Genomic DNA, 27,687 nt, shown 5'->3' with positions numbered 1-27,687 from the left:
CAAGCTCTCCTGATAGCACATGCCCTCTAATCCAGGCAGCATCCTGGTAAACCTCTTCTGCACCCTCTCCAAAGCCTCCACATCCTTCCTACAATGGGGCAACTGGAATTGAATGCAATCCTCCAGATGTGGCCTAACTAGAGTTTTATAAAGCTGCAACATAACTTCCTGACTCCTGAACTCAGTGTCTCAACTAATAAAGGCAAGCATGCCATACACCTTCTTTACTGCCCTATCAACCTGTGCAGACACTTTCAGGGAGCTATGGACTTGAACCCCAAGATCCCCCTATACATCAACACTGTTAAGAGTCTTGCCACTAACAGTGTACTCTCCCTTTACATTTTATCTCCCAAAGTTCAGCACCTCACATTTGGCCCCATTAAACTCCACCTGCCATTTCTCCGCCTATATCTGCAACTGATATATCCCGCTGTATCCTTTGGCAATCTTTTACATTATCTACAGCACTACCAATCTTTGTTTCATCTGTGGACTTGATGTCTGCGTGGAATGCCTTGGGATTCTCTTTTCATCGCTCCTCCTGCCTTTCCTAATTCCCTTCTTGAGTTCTTTTCTTGCTTCTTTATAATCCTCAAGGGCTGTGTTTGATTTTAGCTTCCTGAACCTTACATTTGCTTCCTTTTCCTTCTTGACTAAATTCACTGCCTCTCTCTCTTGACATCCAAGGTCCCCTTGCTTTGTCACCCTTGTCCTTCCTTCTTAATGGAACATACTTGTCCTGTAGTCTGTGCAGTTGGTCTTTCAACACCCTCCACATGTCAGATGTGGGCTTGCCCAAAAACAGCTGTTCCCAATTAACTCCCTTGTTCCTACCTAATACTCTCATCGTCTGCCCTGCTCCAATTTAATACTCTCCCGCAAGGTTCGTACTTATCCTTATCTATAGCTGAAGTGAAAAGTTATTAAACAGCCAAGGTCAACATCCAACTTAAAATTAGTTTTGGGATTTGGTGGATAAAGAAACAGAACTGACTTGAGTACATAACATGCAGCTTTAAAACTTATCAATTGTTTTTCTGTATGATGTAACTTAGTTTTGTTTTCCACCTTCGTCCCATTATTCTTCTTCTGGAATTACATCGAATTTTATTCTTACTTGAATGTAGGGTTGACCTTGTCGAGTTTATAAAATTAGGAGGGGCATAGACAAGACAGATAAAGTCTTTTTCCCAGGAGAGCAGCTCTCTATTTTCTTTCTGAAATACGGGAGTTATTCTGGCTACCCATAAGTCCTCTACCACTACATATCTTTCCAAAGATTTATTAAGTGTGTATAGTGATGCCTTTGCTATTCCCTTCTGAGATCATTTATCTCATTATTGTTATGTGCAATTTGGAAACCAGTTTTGATTTAACTGCAACGTTGCCTGTACCTCAAAAGATATTTAATTGGCTTTGAATCATTGTAAGACATCCCAGAGTCATGAACCATACAAATATAAATTGTTTTTCCTAAATGATATTTATAGAATATGATTCTACAGAAACTAGCAGTTCATCCGTATTTCACCTAGGTGCTCAAATGTTATGTGTTGCCCTATAGGGTGAATAATGTTGAATAATTGAGCTTATCTCTTCCTCTTCCTTTTTCACTTTGTTTGGCCAGGAATTACTAATGAATACCCCAAAGACCTATGTCTTAAAGATTACTTGAATTTATTAGCAAAATAATACATAACCCGAGCAATAGAGGTAAAGTTGTTTTTTGCTTTGCTGTGACAACAAAAAGGTAGATCGGCATTGGAAACTATAAAATTGAATTTTGATATTGAATTAGGATTTCTAAAGTCATTTCTTTCACAGATAAAAGTTTTGGAACCAACAGCTACCATAGAATAAAATAATCAAATCAGTCAAAATAATTGTCGGTTCTGTTCTCATACTATATTCCCAACCACTGTGTGTTTTACCTGAAACATAAAGAGGCTGAATCGTGCTGCCTGTGGTTTCTTACTGAAGTATGTCCCAAACTGCTGTGTACTCACTGTGAAACTTAACTCTGGGGTTGATGATAAAATAATTACTTTTTTTTAAAATTATCATTTTAAGTTTACTTAAGTTTTATTTTTTAAATGCTTTAGCATGTCAAGAACATTAAAAAAATACTTAATATAATTTGATGGAAGACAAAACTCCATCCAAAGCTTTCCTTTCTGTTCAGAGTGTTCTGTGGGCTGGACTTCTCCACAAAACAGCGTGTGGCCTGGTTGCTGTCTAGACTTGCACTGGAGTTTGGGACTTGGAGAACCATGAGCAAGTATGGTCCTCAGATAGCAGTTCCTGGCAATGGGCCTGATGCAATGTGATCTTGCCCAATAATATTAAAATGACTTCAAGAAAAATATATCAGATTTACATGAAAGCTTCCCCTCTGTGCGTTTATGCAGTCTGGCTGTGTTTTTTGCTTGGGTATTTTGATCACTTTTAACTCCTTTGCTGTCCAACTAACTCACACAGATCAAGGCTATATGGCCGTTATCACAGTGGATGAAACATTAATCCGTTATATTATCTGTGGATATTAGTACAATATTTTTGGACGTAACATCACAGAACATGTATCATATGTTTATGTTTATTGAACCACAAATCATCTAGTGTGGAAAATAAAGCATTTTCACGTTCCTATTATTTGATACTATTGCTCTGCTTCAATAGTTGTGATAGAAAATATATAAAAAAGAAACCATAACACAAAGAAGGCCATCCAACTTATGATATCTATACCATCACTGGTTGTTCAGCTAGAGCCATCTATTAGGTATACGTTTTAACATTGACACAGAAACAGGCCTTCACAGAAGGCTTGTTTCAATAGTGATGAACTTTGATTGAAATTATGGTTGGCATTGTGTTTTGTTGTTGAGAATCACATTTATTATCACTGACTTATATGACATGAAATTTGTTGTTTGGAGGCAGCAGTACAGTGCAAAGAGATAAAAATTACAATAAATTACAAAATTAAATAATGCAAAAAAAGGAATAATGAGGTCATGTTCATGGGTTCATGGGCCATTCAGAAATCTGATGGCAGAGGAGAAGAAGCTGTTTCTGATTCATTGAGTGTGGGCCTTCAGGCTTCTGTCCTCCTCCCCATTGGTAGTAACAAGAAGAGGGCATGTCCCTGATGGTGAGGGTCCTTTGTGATGGATGCTGCCTTCTTGAGGCATCACCTCTTGAAGATGTCCTCGATGGTGGGGAGGGTTGCACCTGTGATGGAGCTGGCTATAACCCTCTTCAGCCTCTTGTGATCCTGTGCATTGGAGCCTCGAGGCTGTGATGGAGCCAGTCAGAATGTAAATCTGTAGAAATTTGTAAGAGCCTTTGGTGACATATTGAATCTCCTCAAACTTCCAACAAAGTCGAGCTGCTGGAGTACCTTCTTCGAGATTGCATCAATGTGTTGTGCCCAGGATAGATCCTCTGAAATGTTGATGCCCAAGATCTTGAAGCTTCTCACCCTTTTCACTGCTGACCCCTCAATGAAAAGTGGTGTGTGTTCTCCTGACTTCCTGAAGTTCACAATCAATAATTATTTTTAAAGCTGTTACTTGTTTTTGCACTTTTATTCTTCAACTTTATTTTTGTTCCTAGATATTTAAAGTTGGACTCTTTCAAATGTTATACTCCAGATATAATGATTGACATCCTGTCTAGAAGGAGCCACAATGGGACACCAGCTACAACTAACTCAGTAAATAATTGTCCAATGTTAACTTTAATTTGTTTCCCACAAACTGATACTGAAGTGTTTCCATTATCTGCTCAGTTTCTAAGGGAATGGTATGCTTTGTGGATCAGGCTGACTGAGGAGACAAAAGTACAGAGAAAAAAAAGCAAATATTGTTGAAAGAGGAATGACAAGAGAGGGAAACAAACAACTTCAATAAATTACTTACGACTTGATCAGTTTTTGCTCATGTTCTGGTCATGTAGTTCTAATCACTCTTCCAGCTGATTTATAAACGAGATCTTCTCATTTTTTAAGCTAATCCCTGTGAACTGCATTGCCGACCCACTGATGGACAGTTCTCAGAGAAAATGCTCGATGCAGTGATTGATGGGACATCGTGCACTGAAGCTGCAAACAACAGGGATATCTGCATCAATGGCATATGTAAGGTATAGTTGGGTATGTTTCCTTTATGCAAAGTATACTTTTCCTCAGCAGTGTGAAGTGACAAACAATGTGGTAAAATGTTATTAGCTCCCAATCATCATTAACATTCAAATGATTTGTGACCACATTTTCTTCTGCAGTAAATCAAAGGGATGTTACAGGAACTCTTTGAGGTTATATTACCATAACATCTCTTTGAGTTAGTTTCATGTTCACTGCATTGTTTCTTTTTCAGTAATCCTATTCATTTACAGCTTACAACCTGTCATAGAGTCATCAACTCTATGTCAGACCTGTCAGAAAAATCCGGATCCTAAATAAGACCTTGCCTTCTACATGATTGGTCATTAGAGAATGACTCATTGAAGCTAACAGATGAATCACTTTTACACTTGCGTCCTGGAACAATGATAACAGAATGCAAACACATTTCTCACTTACAGTGGTACACAGTTTGTTGCCAGGAAACAGTACCTTTCATATCTAATTGGATCTTATTATTAATGCATAACATTCAAAATAGTTTCTTCTTGTAGAATCTATGCACACTTTCAGTAAGGAATTGGATTCATACCGTATGTGAAAAAGATAGAAAAGCAGTGTTATAGGGAAAAGTAAGATGTTGGATAATTGGGACCTTTCCAGAGGATCTTTACAGCATAGGAAACTCTATGTGCTAATTTCTACCTCTTTCTTTTGGCCCAATGTACAGTCTTCAATTGGTGCACTAGTTTTGTTTTCTCTCTGGGGTCAAGGTCTTCTCTCTTCTTCTTATACCAATGGCTGATCTTTCCCTGTACCGAGCTGTAATAGTTTTGTTCTCCCATCCTCACTGCCATGGACCTTTGCCAAGGCTGCTAGTCTTTCCTTCCATTTGGCTGGCCACTGGATGGAAAGAGAATCATGTTTTTGCTTTCCTTCTCCTTTTGTAGAATGGCCTTCTTCCTCCATGTTAACTTCCTTCAGTCTTCAAATCTTGAGATTTGGCTGCCATCTCTACTCATTTGTATGTCATATCTCATCTCCTCTTTACAACTTTAGGAAACACTTTTCACTGAGACTTTGATCTTCACTTTGATATCCCTATTTTCTTTTCAGACAATGATAGCATCTCAATCCAAGAAGTTATCTTGCTCTTATAAAAACTTATAATTAAAGATATGTTATGGCAAATAATTTAAAAGAAGTATACTCATTTTCTTTACAGAATATATTCATATACTCTGCAAGAAACAATGAGAAAAAGGGTTTAATATTCCCCAAGAAACCAATTATTGTATTTGACTAAAACACAGCTTGGAGAAGTTTTTGGTTTTGAATTCTGCATCAATTATCTGCAGCAGAAGATTGATGGATTTTTGAAACCTGCTTGGTGCATGAGTTTTCCATTAAAATCCACATTGGCTTCCTTGGTGTGAGGTATGGGTTGTGTTCTCTTTGATGCCCATTATCTTCAGTTTTACCAAGGCACCTTGATGGCTAACTTGGTCAAATACTGCTTTGATGTCAAGGGCAATCAATCTCACTTCAACTCTGGAATTCAGCCCTTTGATCATGGTCAGGTCAAGTCTGTGATGAGGTCTGGAATAGAGTAGTCCTGTCAAAACCCCATCTAGGCAGCGATGAGCAGATTATTGCTAATAAGGGCCATTGAGAGTACTGTTGATGATGGCTTGCATCACTTTTCTGATGATTGGCAATGGACTGATTGGGCGGTAATTAACAGGATTGAATTTATCTTTCTTTTTATGAATGGGATATAATTGGGCAATTTTGGGTAGATGCCAGTATTGTAACTACTGGAACAGCTTCGCTAGAGGTGTAACTAGTGGAATGCAAGTACAACATCTGGGATGTTGTCTCTTCCCTATTCTTTTGCTATGTCCAATGCAAATCTTGTGAGTAAATTGAATTGGCTGGAAACTGGCTTCTGTAAAGGTGGGGATCTTAGGAGGAAGTTAAAATGGATCAGCTGTTCGGCACTCCCGGCTGAATATGGTTGCAAATGCTTGCAGAATCTAAATGTAGAATATTTGACAGCCAGTTGGCATTGAAAGATCCCACCAATATGAATGCTGTAATGACTAGTTATTCTGTTTTTTTTAATGTTCTGTGAGGTATAACTATTGGCTCATTCATGGATGTAACTCCCCCGCACTTCTTCAAAATGGTGCCTGTGTATCTTTTCCTTTAATATCCAAACAGAACAGAGCTTCAACAGTGCAGCACCCTCATAGTACTACACTGGTGTCTCAATGCCATTCACTGGTTTGTAATTAGCAGTGAGTCAAGGTTTAGAATAATGTATGGGGAATGGTCAGGTAGGTGAGCAGAGGAGCAGCTGTTTCCTATGGTTTCCATACTTCTATATTTCCTTATGACATGGAGAAAGGAAATTTCAGCCAAATGAGTGTATCACAGAGAAATTTCATTAGAACATAGAACAGCACAGCACAGGAACAGATCCAAGGGACCACCATGTCTGTGCTGACCATGATGCCAACCTGACTGATCCTATCTACCTGTGCATGGTCCATATCCCTCCATTCCCTGCCCGTTCATTGTCTGTCTAAATGCCTCCTAAATACTGCTATTGTATCTGCTTCTACCACCTCCCCTGGCAACGTGTTCCAGGTACTCAACACTTTCTGTGTAAATAAAAAACAGTTTGTCTCACACGCCTCCTTTCCCCCTCTAGCATTTGACATTTCCACCCTGGGAAAAAGACTCAGACGAGCTAATCTTTCTATGCCTCTCAAAATTTTATTAACTTCCCCTCAGCCTCTGATGCTCCAGAGAAAACAATCCAAGTTTGTCCAGCCTCTCCTGATAGCTGATACACTCCAGTCCAGACAACATCCTGCACCATATTCCCTCACTAACTTTCCTTGTAATCTATTCTCCCATCCCCCAATATTCTCAACTATATATCCCCTTCCCCCAAATTCTACCACTCACCTACGCACTAAGGGCAATTTACAGTGGCCAATTAACCTCTCAACCCAAACGTGTTTGGGATATGGGAGGAAACCAGACCACCTGGTGGAATCCCATGTGGTCACAGGCACAATGCGCAAGCTCCACACAGATAGCTCTGGAGAACAGGATTGATCCTAGGCGTCGGAGCTCTGAGGCTGCAGCTCCCCCGGCTGCACCAATGTGCCGTCCCAGCAAAAGAAATAAATTGACAATAACTTTCTTTTCCTCTCTTTAATACTTGGGACTCATTCCATCTGCACCCTTTCTCCTCCTCCAACTTCTCTGTTACATAGACTAACTTGCTTTAATAGTACAGTACAGCACAGAACAGGCCCTTTGGCCCACAATGTTGTGCTGACATAGCTAATCCCTCCTACCTACACAATGCCCAAATCCCTCTATTTTCCTCTCATTCATGTGCCCATCCAAACCCCTCTTAAAAGCCCCCAATGAATTTGCCTCCACCACCCTATCAGGCAACGCATTCCAGGCATCCACCACTCTCTCAGTAAAAAATGTACCCCTCACATCTGTTCATTCATTCTACTATCATTCATTTACTATCATTCTGGAAAACTTCATGAATATTTTAATAATTTATTCTTGTATTTGTTATTTGATGGGACAAAGATACAGTTATAAAACTAACTGTAAACAGTTTTTACAATTATCTGATACAAAGGAGCTTTCCTACAAATAGAATGTGTGAAAGTCACCCTTTCAGATTTCAGCATCTTGAGAATTTTGGTATTTTGAGAATATGAACATCTTTCTATTGGGTGTAGAAGTCCACTTCCCTGCCATTTATCTTGTACTACCTCAATGTGCCGTGCAACGAACTGGTCCGTATGAATGGCATGCAAGACAAGTCCTCTCCATCTCAGTCCTGACAAAGGGCCTTGGACCTGAAATATTGACTGGTTTCTTTTTCCACAGGTGCTGCTTGACTGAGTTCTTCCAGCATTTCTGTTTTTGAATGAATATTCTACATCAAATCTTTAAATTTTATCATGCCTTATTGTATATAACAATCAAATCATCAGCCTTGTGCATCCCCTTAGTCCCTGTCCTTCACTAGTTTAGGTTAACTGGTGCCAGTCATTCATGATGTTTGCAAGCAACCAACTCTGGGATTAGTAATGTTTGGATGCAAAAAGTATTCAATTTAGCTGGTGTGCTGTCTGCATTGTAATCAGTGGGCACGGTTTAACCTTGCATTGAGACTCTCACTCTTTAAGGAGTTAATTGGCTATCCAATTTATCCACTAAGCATCACAAGATCATGTAATATAGTTTGACCCAGCTTCATTTATTTATCCCTACAGTTTATCTCTTAAATTTTAATGGGATTTTGGCCCCAGCTTGTTCCTGGAAGCTTAATCCATGTGGTAATTATTGTTTTCACAAAGAACTGCTTGCCATCAATCCTAGAGTTGTCCCAGTTTGAGCTTCTCTTTCCTTGACTTGTTATCTCAAGGTAATGTAGATTTTCCTCTTCCATGTCGCTTACTATTTTGCGCCATCCTCTCTGGGTCACTTCCCTCCAATAACTCCAATGTTCTCCAGTCCTTTGTTGCTCAAGATCAGGCTTGTCATTTATTTCTGGAATCTTCCCTGCATCGGAATTCACGTCCATGTGTCACAGCGACAGGACTGAGTTTAGTACATGAGGTGATGTCAGCCCTGAGCATAATTACCACTCACCTGGGTTATGTGTTTAAAGTTTGAACATTCTGAACTAAATACAGTCACTGATGAAAATATGTAAATGTCTTTATCAGGATATGACAATAGAAAATATATAAGCTGCTTCTGAAAACTGGATGTAATGATGGGTGGCAGGGAGAGGTGTAAGGTGAGAAAAGGAGAAATGTAAATAACAAGTATAAATTTCATTCTTTCTTGCCATTGTGAATTAGATGTTGCTTTAAATTAAGGCCCAATGTCTTCCAGCAAAATTTCTCTTTCCTGGCTGATTTTTGTTGTTCAAGAACATTTTTCCCAGGAATTGTACTGGGTTGTGCCATGCTTTAGTGTGCCAGGTAATTCAGTTTCATTAAAAAATCAGACGTAATGAAAAATTGTGAAATTTTTGCCAGTTTCACGGTCTGCAGTTTGTCTTCACATTGACATAACAGGAAGCTGGAACTGGTGTGGTGGCTGGGATTTCTGCCACTCTGGGATTTCCATTCACTCTTGAGTGGCTCATAGATGGTGCAACTACTCATGTAGAAGGCTTGTGAGACCAACTTCAAAGTTATTTTGAAGGGACCTATCTGAGCAGATCACAGGTGTGGAGTCAGTAACTTGTGGAACGTTCCATTTAAGTAATGTGCTTTTCTTACTCTGCCTTGGACCAATCCACAATTCTCCGTACCCTAGTTTCAACTCCCACACAATCCTCACCAGATGCCTTAGAAGTGCCAATGGACTCTGTCGATACTTCTAGCTGCCTCGATAAAGCAGCCAGCATAATCAAAGACCCCACCTACCCGGGACATTCTGTATTCTCCCCCCTCCCATCAGGCAGAAGATACAAAAGCCCAAAAGCATGTACCACCAGGCTCAAGGACAGCTTCTGTCTCGCTGTTATAAATCTATTGAACAGTCCGCTAGTACGATAAGATGGACTTTTGACCTCACAATCTACCTCATTATGACCTTGCACCTTATTGTCTACCTGCACTGCACTTTCTCTAGCTGTGACACTTTATTCTGCATTCTGTATTGTTTTACCTTGTCCTACCTCAATGCACTGTGTAATGAATTGATCTTCATGAGCAGTATGCAAGACAAGTTTTTCACTGTACCTCGGTATATGTGACAATAATAAACCGATTCCCATTCCAATGTGCCAGCCCACCAACCACCATCCACCATCCAACCCCTCAACCCCACCTCAACCACCAAAAATACTGCCCACTAGCTATAGTCATTCTGGTGGGGGTAAAAAATAGAAAGGCGGGCTATTTTTTAAATGGTTAGAGATTGAAAGGTGTTTGTGTTCAGAGGGATCTGGATGTCCGTGCACATAAATCACGGGAAGTTAATGTGCAGCTACAGCCAGCAATTTGGGAAACAAGGAAGGCAAACGATGTGTTGGCCTTTATTGCGAGAGGATGTGAATATGAGAATAATGACGTTATACCACAATTCAAATAAAGTCCTGGTGAAGCAGCACTTGGATTATTGTGCACAGTTCTAGTTTCCCTGCCTAAGGAAGGATATACTTGTGTCAGAGAGGATGTAGTGAAGGTTCACCAGATTGATTCCTGTACATGGGGGTGGGGGGGGGGGGGGTGTTGTCCTCTGAGCAGAATAAACAGACTGGGATTATACTCTTTAGGATTTAGCAGAGTAGGAAGTGATTTCATTAAAACATACAAAAAACTCTCAGGGCTGATCAGCGTAGATGCAGAAATGATGTTTTGCCTTGCTGGGCTATATAGAACTAACAGTTACAGTCACAAAATAAGAAGTTTGACATCCAGGACTGAAGTGAGGAGAGATTTCTTCATCTAGATGATAGCAAATTTTATGAATTCTCCATCTCAGAAGGTTATGGAGGCTCATTTGCTGAGTATATTCAAGACAGATTGATAGATTTTTGAACATGTTACTCTACTGTTATTGTTTTTACCTGTACTACATCAATGCACTCTGTACTGACTCAGTGTAACTGCACTGTGTAATGAATTGACCTGTATGATCAGTTTGTAAGAAGCTTTTCACTGTACCTCAGTACAAGTGACAATAATAAACCAATATCAATACCAATAAAGCAATGGGCTTGTGTAACAAAATAGCACCGAGGCAAAAGATCTTACTGATCGGTGAACCAGGTATGAGGGACTGAATGGCAGTGCTCCTGCTCCTGCTCCTGCTTCTGCTTCTTAAATTCCACCAAATCCCCTGCCCCGTGACCTGCCTTCTGATCTCAATCCAATGATCCTTCCTCCAAACCTCTCACTGTTCCAATCACTGATCCCTCCCTGCCCTGACCACCAGGACTCTTCACCATGAGCCCTTCCTCTCCTTACCTGATTACCATTATGAACCACACAGTATCAGAGTGTGTGGAGGAAGGGCTTTCCTTGTGTGAGGCCTGTTCAGTTTACAAGACCTTCTGGCCATGAAACACTACTACACTTTGCAACAGTGTACTGACTGAGCATCCCATTGTTGTGGCATCACTCATTTGATGTCACTTCCAACAGTGGTGGACATAAACTGTCTTCTGCAGTAGCTTAAGGAGAACAAAGATGGCTACTAATAAACTGGCGTGTCTCTTTAAAGGAAAAGTTAACTAAAAATGTAGTAGCTCATTTTATATCTTATTTGTTAATTTTAGCACTTTGGTGTGCACAAATTAGCTGCTGTATTTACACACAAAGCAACAATAATGGCACATTAAATGAGGGTTGCAAGTAAGATATTACGCAAACAGAAATAACATCTCACATAATGTACAAGCAGGTTGATGAAGAACAAGTACGAAATGCTGGATAACATGCATTCAACACTCTGACAGTGAAAATGCAATACAAAAAAGCAAAAGTGGTTGTAAGATAAGTAAATGCTGTGCCAAAGTAGCAGAGATGAAATGAAATTGGATGAAAGAAACAGGATAGAAAATATACTTAAGTGTTAAGGTCAGAAGTTTGAATGCAGCACTTCATTGTGAGTAAAGGAAGATGCAGGGGTAAATGTTACACCACTTTTACCTGGTATGTACTGGCAGGTTTCCATTAGTAAATTTATTCAATAACACTCAGCATTTGAAGCAAAGCAAGGCATTCAAGGGCACTGCCGTACAAAATTTGATAGTAGGACATGTTAAAAGATTAGGTCTCCTTAAGGAGTTGTCTCAAAGTAAGAGAAATAGAGGCAGATGGGGTTAAGAAAGAGAATTCAAAAATCAAGGCTGATTGCCACTGTTGGCAACACTGACCCACTGAGTTCCTCCAGCAGTTTTTTGCTCCACATTCCAGCATCTGTAGTCTCCTGAGTCTCCATTTTACCACTCCGCTGTAAATTCTCTTCAAGGCATGCTGACTTTGAAGAAGTTCTCGTCCTCCCTTTGGGAGTTCTGTAAGTCCCTCCCTCCCTATTCTCCCTCTGTTGTTTCTACGGCTCTTCTGCTCTTTTGCGAAGACTGCATTACAGTATAGCCACGTTTTCCTTCCTCAGTACACATGCCCGTCACTGTTTTGTCCCATGTGATTGAAGCTGAGGTATGCACAATTCATTCACCACTTCTCCCTGCAGTTTTCCCTCTGCATCCTATGATCTACCATCTCCCTCATGCATCGGCACCTTCTGTCTCGTTCTCTCTCTCTCCCCTCCACAGCTCTGGGCCTTGCTTTTACAAATGTGCCATCATCCACAATTCTTCTCTGTCCTCCATTGGACTCACTCCCTGAACCAACAGTTCTTTGTGTTCCTGGCCTCCACGACAGATCAGAAACTCGCGCTGTCCCAAGCCACTGATGTCCCACTGGGAGCTCCAGCTCCTTCCCTGCCGTGGACACCACCACGACCCCCACCGTCCACTGATCCTATATCCCACTCCCAGCCCCAAGACCACCATCCTTAGCAGAGACTTCACCTTTCATACCTCTGCCTGCACCTCAATATGTTCCTGGTCCAACAGGATATCAAGCTTTTCTTCTGTCACCTAAGCCTCCGTGCCTATTTTCTTTGGCAAGGAATCCTCAACCCCCACTGACAACGCCTTCTCACGTCTTTAACATTCCCTTTCATATTAGAGTTATAGAGTCATACAGCACGGAAACAGTCCCTTCAGCCCAACTGGTCCATGCTGACCAAGATACCCCATCTAAGCTAGTCCCATTTGCCAGTGTCTGGCCCATAACCTTCTAAACTATTCCAATTCATGCACTTGTCCAACTGTCTTTTGAAAATTGGCCTCAACCACTTCCCCTGGCAGCTCATTCCAAATATATACCACCTTTTGTGTAAAAAAAAGTTGCCCTTAAAATTCCTCTTAAATCTTTCCCCTCTCACCTTAAACCTATGCCGTCTATTAGACACCTCCTTCCGGTCTTTTACCCTCTCTTGCCCTTTTCCTTTCCAATTGTAGACGTGACATCAACTGCCTTGACTCTCCACTTCCTTCACCCACTCTAATCTCACCCCCTCCAAATGTGCAGCACTCTACTCACTTCACACCAATTCCGACCCCGTCATTAAACCCGCGGACAAAGGCATTGCTGTTGTGGTCTGGCGCACTGACCCCCATCTTGCAGAGACCAGACGACAGCACTCGGACACTTCCTCATTCCTTCCTGGACCATGACCACACTAATGAACACCAGACCACTGTACCCCGGACCATTACAGATCTCATCACATCAGAAGATCTCCCCTCCACAGCTTTGAACCTGATAGTTTCCCAACCCAACTCTGCCCATTTCTGTTTCTTACCCAAGGTCCACAAATGGAACTGCCCTGGTAGGCCCATTGTTTCTGTTTGCTCTTGCCCACTGAACTTATCTCCTTGCACCTTGACTCTATCCTGTCTCCCCTCGTCCAGTCCCTTCCCATCTACGTTCGGAGCAAGTCTCATCCCTTCACCATTTTGACAAGTTCCAATTCCCTGGCCCCAACTGCCTCATTTTCATCATGGACATCCAGAACCTTCTCACCTACATCCAGGATACCTCCACGTGCTCACCCAGAATCTCTGCTGTCCTCCAGCTCTTCGACCATGTGCTCACCCAGACTCGCTTCCATAAGTCACGTGGCCTTCCTGGGCACTTGCATCTGCCGTAATCTTCTGCCACATGGCTTCCAGCTCCACTTCCAGGCCTCCCAGTTTGGCCCCAACAAGGATCTCAGATACCTACGTTTCGTTGATGCTACTCCCTCTGCTTCTCCCGCTGAATTCTATGTACCACCCTTGCTGCCATGTGGAGATACCTGCAGGCCCTATCTCTGTCTCTGCCCATGGTCCACTGCCCTCTCCTACAGGATTCCTTCTTCTTCAGCCCTTTGCCTCTTCTACCTATCACCTCTCAGCTTCTTACATCTTCTCCCCCCTCCCACCCACTACCTTCCGCCTATCACCTGATCTCGCTTATCACCTGATCTCACCTATCCCCTGCCTGTATGTACTCCCCCCACCCCCCCCCCCACCTTCTTATTCTGGCTTCTGCCCTCTTCCTTTCCAGTCCTGATGAAGGGTCTCAGCCTGAAACGCCAACTGTTTACTTCCCTCCATGGATGCTGCCTGACCTGCTGAGTTCCTCCAGCACTTTTTGTGTATTGCTCCAGATTCCAGCATCTGCAGAATTTCTTGTACCTTCATTCCTATCAGGAACATCTTGGGACTCTTCACCTCTTTATGGAACAAAGATACAATCAATTCCCCCCCACGAGCACTCTCATCTGCCTGGCAGAAATTGTTCTCACCCTGAACTACTTCTCTTTTGATTCATCCCACTTTGTACAAATCAAAGAGGTATCCATGGGCACTTGCTTGGGCCTCAGCAATGCCTGTCTTCTTGTTGGCCATGTGGAACAGTCTTGTACCAAACCTATTCAGGTATCACTCCCCATCTCTTTCTGTGCTACATCAACAACTACATTGGTGTTGCTTCCTGCAAATGTGCGGAACTCATCAATTTTATCACCTTTGTTTCTGACTTCCACCCTGCCATTAAGTTCACTTGGACCATTTCTGACACCTCTTGTTTTTCCGTATCTCTCTGTGTCCATCTCAGGAGACAAACTATCCACCAATATCTATTATAACCCCACTGACTTCCACAGCTACCTCAACTACACCTCCTCCCTGTCTTCTGTAAGGACACCATCCCTTTTTCTCAGTTTCTCCATCTCTGTTGTGTCTGTTCTTAAGATGAAGTTTTCCATTCCAGGACTTCTGAAATGTCCTTTTTCAAGAAATGTAACTTCCCCTCTACTATATTTGATGGAGCCCTCTCTTGCATTTCCCAGACATCTAGTCTCAACACCCCCTCCCTCCCCCCCCCCCAAGATAGTACAGAAATAGAATTCCCCTGGTCCTCACCTTTCATCCCGTTAGCCTTTGCTTCCAGCGTAATGTTCCTCTCCATTGCCACCAGCTACAATGGGATCCCATCACCAGTCACATCTTCCTCTCTTCCCCCCCTCACCCCTTCCCCCAACTTTCTGCTTTCTCTGTGACTCCTTGGTCCATTGATCCATAACATCCATACCCACCCACACCTCCCCATTCCCTGGCACTTTCCCTTACAACCACAGGAGGTTCAATACTTGTCCCTCTCCACCACCACCTCTCTCACCACCATCCAGGGAACTCAACATTCCTTCCAGGTGAGGCAGATGTTCACGAGCACCTCCTCCAACCTTGTCTATTGCATTTGGTGCTCTCGATGTGGCCGCCTCTACATCCTTCTCCTCTGCAAGACCAAGAGTAGACTGTGTGATCACTTTGCGGATCAGCTGCGCTCTTTCTGCAGCGGCCATCTTGAGCTTCAATTTGCATGTCACTTCAGCTCTCCTTCCCATTCCCACACTAACCTGTCGGTCCTCTGCCTTCTTCACTGCCATGGTGAGGCCAAATCCAAACTAGAACAATAACGCTACACACTTGGCAGCGTACAGCCCAGTGGTATGAGCATCGAACCTTCCAATTCCAGGTAACCCGCACCCCCTGTGTTCCTTTCCCACTTCCACCACTCCACCTAGGCTCTCTCTCCCTTTGTTCGCCTTTTCCATTCTCCCTCCACCCCCATTACTTAGATTCGTTACCCTTCCCAACTGGGCTCCATTTGCCCATCACTCACACACCTGTGCTTTTTCTCCCTTTACATACCCTTCCTATCCCCTCCCCATCTGGTCCCATCTGCCCATCATTGTCCCCTATCTGGTTCCATTAATCACCTCTGATTCTATCATCTCCCTCCCTTCCTCCCACCTGGCTCTATCTACCCATTTTTGTTCACCATCTATCACCCACCAGCCTCTTCCTCTAAACTCCCCATCCCCCTCCCCCACCTCATTGTGTCTGCCTAGCGTCCCCCACCTCATCTGGTTCCATCCATCACTTGCCAGTCCCTGTCTCGCCCCACCCTCACACTTCTATATACTGGCCATCTTCCCCCTGTGCTCTTGCACTGATGCAGGGTCTTGACCTGAAAAGTCGACCATCGCTTTGCCTGACTGGCTGAGTTCCTCCAGCGGTTCATTATTTTGCTCCAGAGTCGAAGTGATCAAATTCAGTGGTGATCAAGCGGCTAGAATAGCATGGATATATCTGAAAGCTGTAGATCTGGAGCAGTTTATTGAGGTAGGAAAGGCTGAAGCCATGGGGGTATTTGAAAACAAGAATTAAATTTTATAATTAATGGATGAAAAACACTATGATGGTGGGGGAACTCAGCAGGCCAGGCAGTATCTGTGGAGAAAAGCAGCTGGGTCAGGACCCTTCCTCAGGATGAAGAACCCATTAACTGAGCTTCATTATGAAGAAGAAATATGGAAGGGGCCTTCATCTAATTTCTGTTGGTGTGGAAAAGTTGCTGTGCTCTTGCAACCACACAACCCTCTGATTGTCCTGGTATCCCCTTGCCACGGGATTCAAATCCCGTGGCAAGGGGATACCAGGACAATCCGAGATTCATCCACCATCACAGACATTGAGAAGTTACCCCCCTTCATCTGCTTGCTTTGATGTTGAGATTTATAATCGGACCACTATTTGTCTGGTGTCTCCCCTTTGACCTTGCTGGCATGGGTGACCCTGCCAGGAATGCTGGATTTCAGACAGCATCGTCAATCTCTTCCCCGTCAAGATTGCAATCAATGGAAAAGATGCATACATGTATGTCTCTATCAGAAAGCACAGGAGTGATGGATGAACACAACTTAGTGCAAATACAGAAATTGAAGTGGAGGTTGGGATGATCAAGTTTCTGAAAGATAGAGTAAGGAAGGCTGGCCTGGATTGCCATGGATTAACTGAGTAATGTAGATTGTAACATCAGGTGAACTGCGGCAGAGGAAGGAAAAGGAGCACCCAAATGCCAGATTTCCTCTACATACCCTTCAGCCCACAAACACGGATTTGCCTGCATCTCAGCCTTCCCCAAGGTACGGGCGTTCATTAACTGCACTCATGTTCTTTCTGGAACCTCCCTGGCAATTTCTTGCCAGAAGTGCCTGGTTGGAGCCCTGGAGAGTCTCTGCTGCCCCTTTGCACAAAGAACATTCTTCCCATCAGTTCACCAGGTCCTTCTGATCCCTGATATCACTCTCCTATAATCCTTCATCCATTCATTCAGTAGCAGAGCTCTCCTGCAGCAAGAAGGGAGTTGCTTACATTGTGGCATATCACCTTTAACAGCTGTTTGTTAAGATTGCACCAGCAGTGCTACATGCTGAGAGCAGAGAGAATTAGCAACACATCCAGAGGGAATGCAGCACTGAAATAAATGCCAGTCTTAGCACAGCATTACACAGGAAATTCTAACCCAATAAGATTGTTCTATAAATCTCACAGCTGTAGTTCACACTCTTAATGCATCTTTCATGAACACCATTAAAGTGACTCACAATATCGTTTTAACACAAAAAAAAGTCACATGAACAATTTCTAGATTCTCATCTTTTTGACCCAGCAAGAGTCAAGTCTTTGGCAGTCATCAGGGAAAAGATAATTCTCTATAACCATAAAACCTAAGAAACTTATTCAAATTTTTTGACTTAATTCTCTGCAATTCACAATACAGCTACGATTGCTCTCTGTTTAATAGAATAAATATTAATCTTTTGAATTGTTTGTATATTTCCACAATAATTTAAGATTTGAAATATCCAGCTGGTTGCAGTCAAAATCTCATGCTGCCTAAAGCTTCAGAGCCTTGGAAAAAGTGCAAAGCTTGCAGTGTTATCCTTTAAGCTGTATCACAAACGTTTTTCAGAATTCCACATGATACAAAAAAATATTGTGTTTGTTAAAGATGTAATTGCACATGCCTTTTGAAGTAAAAACAAAGGTAAAGCTGCTTATCTTCACATGACAAAGCTCTTAAATAAACGTTTTATTTCTGTAGCAGGAGCTTGAGCGGAACCACCAAGACCAACCATTAATTTATTATAAAATAATAATGTCCCGTTGACATCAGTAAGTCAGTCTCTGAAAAATATTTCATGAAAAGACAAGAAATAGCACAATCTACTTAAGGTTTTAGTCAACATTGTAAGTATTTTCTGTACCAACACCATGTTAATCAATTGTTAATAATTTAATATAATAAAAACTGAATAATTTAATACTGCTTAGAGGCGCCATCATTACTAGGAATCAAACTCATTCTTTTCTCCTATAAGGATATTTTGTCAAACTGATTAATGTTTGGGCTTGTTTTATATACAGTAAACTGTACCGGCAGCTAGATTAGTTTGAATTTGAGTCAGTGTAAGATTTCACAGTTTGATAGAGCAATACGTTCCAGTTCGCAAAAGACGTGACAATATTAACCAAAAAATATATTTTCAAAATCTCACCACACTAAAGTAATGAGTCATTCTCTGCTTAGTGTCAAACAACGTGGACCAATCTAGCAGATCATTGAGCAGCTATTCCAACTTTACTCTGTTAGGATCTTTATCCTAAAGATAACCTCTCAAGTTTGGATCCAAAGATGTATTTTACTTAAACTGGCATATAACATTGGGAGGTATCATAGCTAAGGCTAAATGGATATTTTCCAACTGGGGGCATTGGGGATTGGAACGTATTGTTCTATCTGTGAAATCTGTCTTCTAACACTGACTCAAATCCAGAAATGTTAGCCTTTTCAATAAGTATCTCAAGTTCATATTGGAAATGTTTTCCAAATATCAACATTAATAAAATGTAGTTGTTTATGTAAAGATTTGGCAAAATGGAAATGTCTGAACTTGCACAGACCACTGAAGCTATTGATGGAAGACATTGGCCCGAAGTTTCTGCCAAACTTCCTCTTGCAAAGTTACTGTGAGGCCTAATGCAAGCTTGAGGGAGAACACCTCATCTTTCTTCTGCACAAGTTACAGCCCTCTGGACCTAATATTGGTATTGGTATCGGTTTATTATGATCACTTGCACCGCGGTACAGTGAAAAACTTGTCTTGCATACTGATCGTACAGATCAATTCATTACACAGTGCAGTTACATTGGGTTAGTACAGAGTGCATTGAGGTAGTATAGGTAAAAACAATAACAGTACAGAGTAAAGTGTCACAGCTACCGAGAAAGTGCAGTGCAATAAGTGCAAGGTCACAGCAAGGTAGATCGTGAGGTCAGAGTCCATCTTATCGTATAATGGAACCGTTCAGTAGTCTTATCACAGTGCGGCAGAAGCTGTCCTTAAGTCTGGAGGTATGTACTTTCAGGTTCCTGTATCTTCTACCCGATGGAAGAGGAGAGAAGAGAGAATGACCCGGGTGGGTGGGGTCTTTGATTATGCTGGCTGCTTCACCAAGACAGCGAAAGGTAAAGACAAAGTCCAAGGAGGGGAGGCTGGTGTCCGTGATGCGCTAGGCTGTATCCACAACTCCCTGCAGTTTCTTGCAGTCCTGGGCAGAGCAGTTGCTGTACCAAGCCGTGATACATCCAGATAGGATGCGTTCTGTGGTGCATCGGTAAAAGTTGGTGAGAGTCAAATGGGACAAAGCAAATTTCTTTAGCCTCCTGAGGAAGTAGAGGCGCTGGTGAGCTTTCTTGGCCGTGGCATCTATGTGATTTGACCAGGACAGGCTGTTGGTGATGTTCACTCCTAAGAACTTGAAGCTCTCAACCCTCTCGACCTCAGCACCATTGATGTAGACAGGTGTATGTACACAGTCCCCTTTCCTGAAGTCAATGACCAGCTCTTTAGTTTTGTTGACATTGAGGGAAAGGTTGTTGTCATGACACCATTCCACTAAGCTCTCTATCTCCTTCCTGTACTCTGACTCATTGCTGTTTGAGATACGGCCTACAATGGTGGTATCACCTGCAAACTTGTAGATGGAGTTAGAGCAGAATCTGGCCACACTGTCATGAGTGTATAGGGAGTAGAGTAGAGGGCTGAGGACGCAGCCTTGTGGGGCACCAGTGTTGAGAATAATCATGCCGGAGGTATTGCTGCCGTCCTCAACAGTGATCACAGGTTCAGTTGCATTTGAGGCTGCCAGGGTGGGTGGTGACAATCCACTTCTCTTCTGTTCAAAACCTGCATAGAATGCGTTAAGTTCATCAGAAAGGGATGTGCTGTTGTTACCTATGCAGCCGGACTCCGTCTTGTAGCCTGTTATGGCATGTAAGCCCTGCCATAGCTGATAGCTGATCTGGGACTCTATTTTGAGTCGGTATTGCCTCTTGGCATCCCTGATAGCTTTCTGAAGGTCATATCTCGATTTCTTGTACAGATCAGGATCACCAGATTTGTGTGCAGCAGTCCTCCACTTCAGCAGGGAGTGGATCTCCCGGTTCATCCATGGTTTCCTGTTTGGGAACACCCGTATTGTCCTTCTTGGTACACATTCCTCAACACACTTGCTGATAAAGTCTGTAATGATGGTGGCATATTCATCAATGAAGAGGGCCTCAGGGTATCCTGTCTCAAGGTTGTTGACCACAGAGTATAGCTCATTGAGTGCAGGCTTCATGTCCGTCTGTGGTGGGATGTAGACTGCCATCAGGATAGCTGAAGTGAACTCACTTGGCAGATAGAATGGTCAACACTGCACCGTTAGATATTCCAGGCTGGGTGAGCAGGAGCTCACCAGGAATGTCACGTCCGAGCACTACAAGTTATTGATTAAGAAGCAGACCCCTCTGCCTTTAACTTTGCCTGAGGATGCTGTACGGTCCATCCAATGAATTGAGAAGCCCTCAGGTTGAATAGCACAGTCCGGTGAGGCAGGTGTAAGCCTAACCAGTTTCACCGTTTCAGTGAGACATGGTACACAACAGTCCCTCAGTTCTCTTTAGTAGGTCAGTCTTGCCCTTAGTTCATCAACTTTGTTCTCAATGGACTGGACGTTACTAGTAGTATGCTGGGGAGGGAGGTCTTGTATCCACGTTGTTTCAGCTTCGCCGGCAGCCCAGCCCTCTTGCCCCATTTCCTAGATACGTGGCAGCGCCTCTTCGGTCTTGAAGTGGAGCCACCAGGTAAGTTATTGTTTAGGGTCAGACCTGTAAGACCTGAAGTGGATTCCCCTGGACTGGATGGTAAATATCTTCTCCTTGCTAGACTTTGAAGACCTGGAGCAGATTCACCTGGACTGGAATATACAATTCTACAAGCAAAAAATAAACCGCTGGAAGAACTCACTGGGTCAAGCAGCATTTGTGGAGGCAAAGGGATGGTCGAGGTTTTGGGTCAAGACCTTGTGTCAGGACTGAGAGTCTAGAGGGAAGATAGCCAGTGCATAGGAGTGAGAGAGAGGGGTAAGACAGGAGCTGGTGGGTAACATGCAAAACCATAGGAGGAAGGGGGTGGGTGTTGGCTAGATGGAACCAGGTGAGGGAGGGGAGTGTTGAGACAGTGGCTGGGAGGTGGAAAGTGGAAACATAAGAGAGGAAGAAGAAAAAGTAGGTGCAGCCAGGTGAGGGAGGGGAGGGGTAGAGGAGTAGAGACAGAAGCTGGTAAGCAATAGGTGCATCCAGATGAGGGATGATGTGCAGATAGAACCAGGTGAGGGAGGAAATAGGAAAGATGACCCTTAACAGTGTTGAAGAGCAGAGAGACCTTGGGGTGCATTTTCATGACTCATTGAAAGTGGCTACACAAGTAGACAGGGTGGTTAAGAAGGCTTATAAAATGCTTGCTTTCATTAATTAAGGTATTGAGTGCAGGAGTCAAGAAGTTATGATGCATCTCTGTAGAACTCTGGTTAGGCTGCATTCATAGTATTGTGTGCAATTCTGGTCACCTCACTACAGGAAGGATGTCGAGGCTTTAGAGAGGGTGCAGAGGAGGTTTACTAGGATGCTGCCTGGATTAGAAGGCACGTGCTATAAGGAGAGACTGGACAAACTTGGGCTCTTGTCTCTGGAGCAGCAGAGGCTGAGGGGTGATCTGTTGGAAGTGTATAAAATTATGAGGAGCATAGATAGGGTAGACAAGCAATGTCTTTTTCCCATTATAGATCAATCCAATACCAGAGGGCATGCATTTAAGGTGAGAGTGGGTAGGCTCAGAACAGACGTGAGGGGTACATTTTTTACTGAATGCCTGGAATGTGTTGCCTGATAGGGTGGTGGAGGCAAATTCATCAGGGGCTTTTAAGAGGGGCTTAGATGGGCATATGAATGAGAGGAACATGAAGGGATATGGGCATTCTATAGGTTGGAAGGATTAGCTAGGGTCGGCACAGCATTGTGGGCCAAAGGGCCTGTTCTGTGCTGTACTGTTCTATGTTCTATGAACCAAGGGAGAAGAAACTCAGCTAGATGGGTATGTGAGTGATGGCCAGATGGAACGAGGTGGTGGTAACCCACTCTCCCTGTGTTCTTTTCTCACTCCCACAACTCCACCCAGGCTCTCCCTCCCCTTGTTCACCCTTTCCATGCCTCGTTACCTGGACTCACCACCCCAATCTGTCTCCATCTCCCCATCACCCACATACCTATCTACCTGGCTTTCTTCTTCCTTGGCCTTCCTTTATTATTCCTTCCCCCACCAGTGTGTCTGCTCATCATTCTTCCTTATCTGGTTCCACCTATCACCTACCAGCCTCTGTCTCTACCTCTTCCTCTCCCCTCTCCCACCTGGCTCCACTGCTGATTTTTTTCTTGTTCTGATGTTTCCACCGGTCACCACCTCAACACTCTTCCTCTGCCCCCCCCCCCACACCTGGTTCCATCTATCCATCACCCCTCCCCCCTCGCCCAATCTGGTTCCACCTATCATCTACCAGCCCTTGTCTCACCCCTCCCTCTCACTTCAATATACTGGCTATTTTCCCTCTACACTCTCAGTCCTGGTGCACGATCTCGACCTGAGACGTCGACCATCCCTTTGCTTCCTCAGATACTGCTTGACCCACTAAGTTATGGAATCATAGAGTTATACAGCACAGAAAAACACCCTTCGGCCCAACTAGTCCTTACCGACCAAGATATTCCATCCAAACTAGTCCCATTTGTTAGCATTTGGCCCTTAACCTTCTGAACCTTTCCAATCCACATACTTGTCCAACTGTCTTTTAAGAGTTTCTATTGTACCTGCCTCAACCACTTCCTCTGGCAGCTCATTCCACATAGGTACCACCCTTTGTGTAAAAAAAAAGTTGCCCCTCAAGTTCTTATTAAATCCTTCCCCTCTCACTTTAAATCTATGCCCTCTAATTCTTCTCTCGTTCCTGAGTTCTTCCACTAGTTTATTTTTTGTTCCAGGTTCCAGCATCTGCAGCTTGTCGAGTCTCCTTGTTATTTCTCTGTCTGTATCAGTCATCTATTTGTGATATTGGCTCAGCTACTTTGTTTTTTTCATTTTTTTTTCATTACTTTTCTTAATGGGAGTGGCGGACATACCTAGCCTGACCTGCCGGGCATGACTTTCTGTTCTGCATTTTGCAACTCCTATATCCTTTGGTCTATATTCTTTTGTGTATGTTCTCGCCCTCCAACTGCTCCTATTCTCACCTTACTTGTAACTTATCTCCATGGCCATGCTGGTTGCAGCTTATCCCATGGTCATGATTACCCTATCAGAGACATACCCCTACCCCACTCTCCCAGCTCCTTGTGTCTCTTCCCCAGTTGTGACAAAAGGTCTTCGACTTGAAAAGTTAGCTCTGTTTCTCTTCCCACGGGTGAAGCCTGACCTGCTGAATATTTCCAGTATTTTCTGCTTTTATTTACGATTTCTAGTGTCAGCAGTTTTCTAGATTTGCATGCACCTGATACCTGTTACTGTTTAAAATGCATTAACACCCCTATTTTTTTTTGCATCAGTTGTTATATATCATCTCTAAAGATATTGTCTGGATGAGTAATGGAATAGTCCAGCATACTTATTTTTATATTTTTGTTCTTTTATTGATCTTTTGTAATAAATCTGCAGCCATCATTACGTCATTCTGGTATCTTCAGCAAATGGTTGCTAAGTGATTCAAATTTGCAAAATAAATAAGGAAAAGTTTATTTCATATTAGGTAATGGTTTATGGATGTTGCTGTGGTACCTCTAATTTGTGATTCAGCCTTATTCATCGCAAGTTGAATTACTATATTGGGATAAAAAATTGTTAAAAAAAACAGCTCTAAAGGATACAGATTATCTCCCAAGAATAAATTATATAAACCTCATAAAAAATATAGAGCAGTACTCCAGTAACCCAAAGATTAGATTAATGGTTTAAATTTGATTAAAGTTTGATAATTATGATGTAAAAGGTTAAATACTAAATGTCTGTTTTCACATATGATGACTTGTTAAAATACCATCACTTGGCTTGATAGAGATGTTTTCTGATTTAAGATGCATCTAGAAATGCAAGTAAATGCCATTGTCAAGTATTGTCAAGTAAATGCTGCGTAGGCAGTGACACCTACTTGTACCATATGCCATGTATAATTTGCTTCTTGATTAACTTCGCCCTCTTGAGGAAGATGAATGATAGCAAAACATCCAAAAGTAGGGGAAATCTATTCTAAAAAAAAGCATACATTAATAATTTTTCAATCTCCTTCACTCAACATGGAGATGTTGCTCTCTGCACACAATCGATAGAAAAACATTAAAACAAAAAACTCCCAGTTACATCACTATCTTCATCAAAATCATCAGGATAACTTTATCTGACTACTTGCTTTTGCAGGTTTTTTTCATCATCCAAATAGAATCAGAACTAAAGCATTTCACTGACTATTTCATTACCTGCATCTTTGTTCTTTGATGATGTGTTTACATGAGCATTTCTAGCACGGGTAATTGAAGCATGTGTCTATTAAGAGTAATCTACATCAGTATTTGGTCCAGTGAGTCCATTAATAGAACAGAATAGTTACAAGGTTAAGATCTTCTAACCCTTGCCCTACAAAGTGACTTCACCACAGGTTTTGATCAGAAGCTCGTTCTCTGTTTCCAACTATGTCAAGAATGAATAAAGTAGAACAAGACTAGCAATTCAGAAACATATGCAATATTGCAATGGTGAGTTGCTGGAGTAGATTTATTCTGATATAAAAAAGATTGTGCATGCAAGTCATTAGAAATGTGTAACTATGCTGTTCGATCTCCAGATCGTGTCCTCTTAAACAATGTCGGATTGTGAAGCATTACTTGTTATTTTTAGAGGGTGAAAGCTGTGCTAGTGACCAAGAAAGAAAAGGAAGAGTGGCCTGTGTGTTAACATGTATGTCCTGGTAAGATAATTGAACAGTTGTCCTGAGGATGAGTGATGATGGTCTTTGCCAGTGCTATCTCCTTCCTGTTTTTCACTGCTCCTGTAAAGAATAGCACACAATTGGTCCTGAGACAGTGGTGGGAAAATGAGTGTATTATATCAACTGTTTAAAACAGCTGCACAACCTGCCAAACTCAATCTCAAGCAGCTAGCTACTTCCATGAGCACAGAATTGGTCCTGAGACAGTGGAGGGGAAATGAGTGTGTGTTGTATCAACTTTTAAAGTTTAAAACAGCTGCACTATCAAACTCACAGGGCTATGGCTGACTTCTCCAGCTACTTCCATTAGCATAAACACTGTAGACAAAATAACTTCTGGCTCTTAAAGGGATTCTGTGCCTTATACCAAAAACAGGCTAGTTTTGTTTCAGGAAAAAAAAACTGACATGACTGTCAGGCCAGTAGAGTGTTCTATCAGACCCCATATGATATATTAGGTTCAAAATCAGTGTCCTTTCTCAAGTACAGGCAGAAGAGATTTAGTTTAATTTGGCATGGTATTTGGGGCACAGACATTTTGGGCCAATGGGCCTGTTCCTGTGCTGTACAATTCTATGCTTTTTTTCTTCTATCAGCACTGTCCTCCCTGATAGCCTCCCTCCCTTCTCTGACATACCTGAGTGCTGCTTCCAGCAACATAGGGAACTGGAGATGAAATCTTCAGCATCTGCCTGTTGCCTCAGAATACTTATATGAAGTCCGAAACCTTGAGGGTTTTTTTTATGTTCATTGCCAGGGATGTTGCCATCACTGACAAGGGGAGCACTTATTGTACATTCATAATTCTCTGCTAAACCGAAATGTTTGTTCAATCATTTTGGGTTAATCATATTGGTGGGTCTGGAGTCATTTATAGGCTAGCCCATATAAGAATGGCAGATTTACTTCCCTGAAGGGCATTAATTAAGTGGATGGATTTTAATAACAGCCCAATAGTCACTATGATCACTATAATTGATGTGAACATTTTTCTCCAGATGTATTCAATTGCATACATTTTAATTTCACAGCTGCTTGATGGGATTATTTTCTGGTGCCTCAGATCCAGTTGTGATTGATTCTTATTTGCATGAGTCATAAGGACACCGCACAAAAACAGGCACTTCAACCCAGCAAGTCTACACTGATCATCAAGCACCCACTTGCACTAATCCTACACTAATCCCATTTTATTCTCCTCACATTCTCATCAACTCCCCAGATTCTACTACTTACCTACACACTCGGGGCACATTACAGTGCCAATTAACCTATTGACCCACACATCTTTGGGATGTGGATAGAATTCAGAGCACATGGAGGAAACTCATACTGTCACAAGGAAAATGTGCAAACTTCACTGCACCAGCGGTTGTAAATTGGTTTATTATTGTTACATGTACCAAGGTATGGTGAAAAACTTTGTTTTGCATGCCATCCATACAAATCGTCTCATCACATCAGTACATCGAGGTAGTACAAGGGACAAGCAATTGCAGAATACAGAATAAAGTGTTACAGTTACAGAGAAAGTGCAGTGAAGTGCAGGCAGTCAAGAAGCCGCAAGGCCATAACGAAGTAGATTGCAAGGTAAAAAGTCCATTTTATCATACAAGAGGACCATTCAGTAGTCTATAATAGCAGGATAGAAGCTGTCCTTGAGCCTGGTGGTACACGATTTCAGGCTTTTGTATCTTCTGCCCGATGGAAAGGGGGAGAAAGAGAATGTCTGGGGTGAGTGGGGTCTTTGGTTATGTTCTCTGTTTTATTGAGGTAGCGAAAAGTGTAGACAGAGTCCATGGAGGGGAGACCATGTGCCATATGCCACCCCAATAAACAATTTTTACATCAGTACTTCTACAGTGGATAGCATTATTTTTTAATAATAAGTGACGTAAGTAATCTAAATAAAGCTGAACAACGTTACAGAAACACATTATGAAGAGCAAAAGTAATAGACTAAATTCATTAAAGCAAAGACAAAAGTCAAAGATGCATCAATAAAATGCTGACTGCCCTCCTTACACACCTAATTCATTAATGTAAGAAGGATGGTAAATGTTTTGTTATAATGACAGAGAAGAAGGTTGTTCGAATTCTGTTGGCTCCCAGGGGAGCAATCCCATTATTCCCAATTGTACCCCTGTAACTTGCTCTTTTTCATGCATGC

At 42.3% G+C, this 27,687-nt stretch overlaps 1 protein-coding gene across 1 annotated transcript in view; it reads left to right on the top strand.

The window, feature by feature from the left end:
- The window catches only part of LOC127580526 (A disintegrin and metalloproteinase with thrombospondin motifs 12-like), a 391,205-nt gene that overhangs the window by 282,069 nt on the left and 81,449 nt on the right, over positions 1 to 27,687 (top strand). The window contains exon 13 of the mRNA XM_052034119.1: positions 4,016 to 4,149. Within this exon, the coding sequence (XP_051890079.1) occupies positions 4,016 to 4,149 (134 nt within the window). The remainder of the gene's footprint in view (positions 1 to 4,015; positions 4,150 to 27,687) is intronic.

Source organism: Pristis pectinata, chromosome 2 (genome assembly GCF_009764475.1).
Source record: "Pristis pectinata isolate sPriPec2 chromosome 2, sPriPec2.1.pri, whole genome shotgun sequence".
NCBI lineage: Eukaryota > Metazoa > Chordata > Chondrichthyes > Rhinopristiformes > Pristidae > Pristis > Pristis pectinata.
Note: the sequence above shows the minus strand (reverse complement) of the source record. Positions and strands in the feature narration are given on the sequence as shown.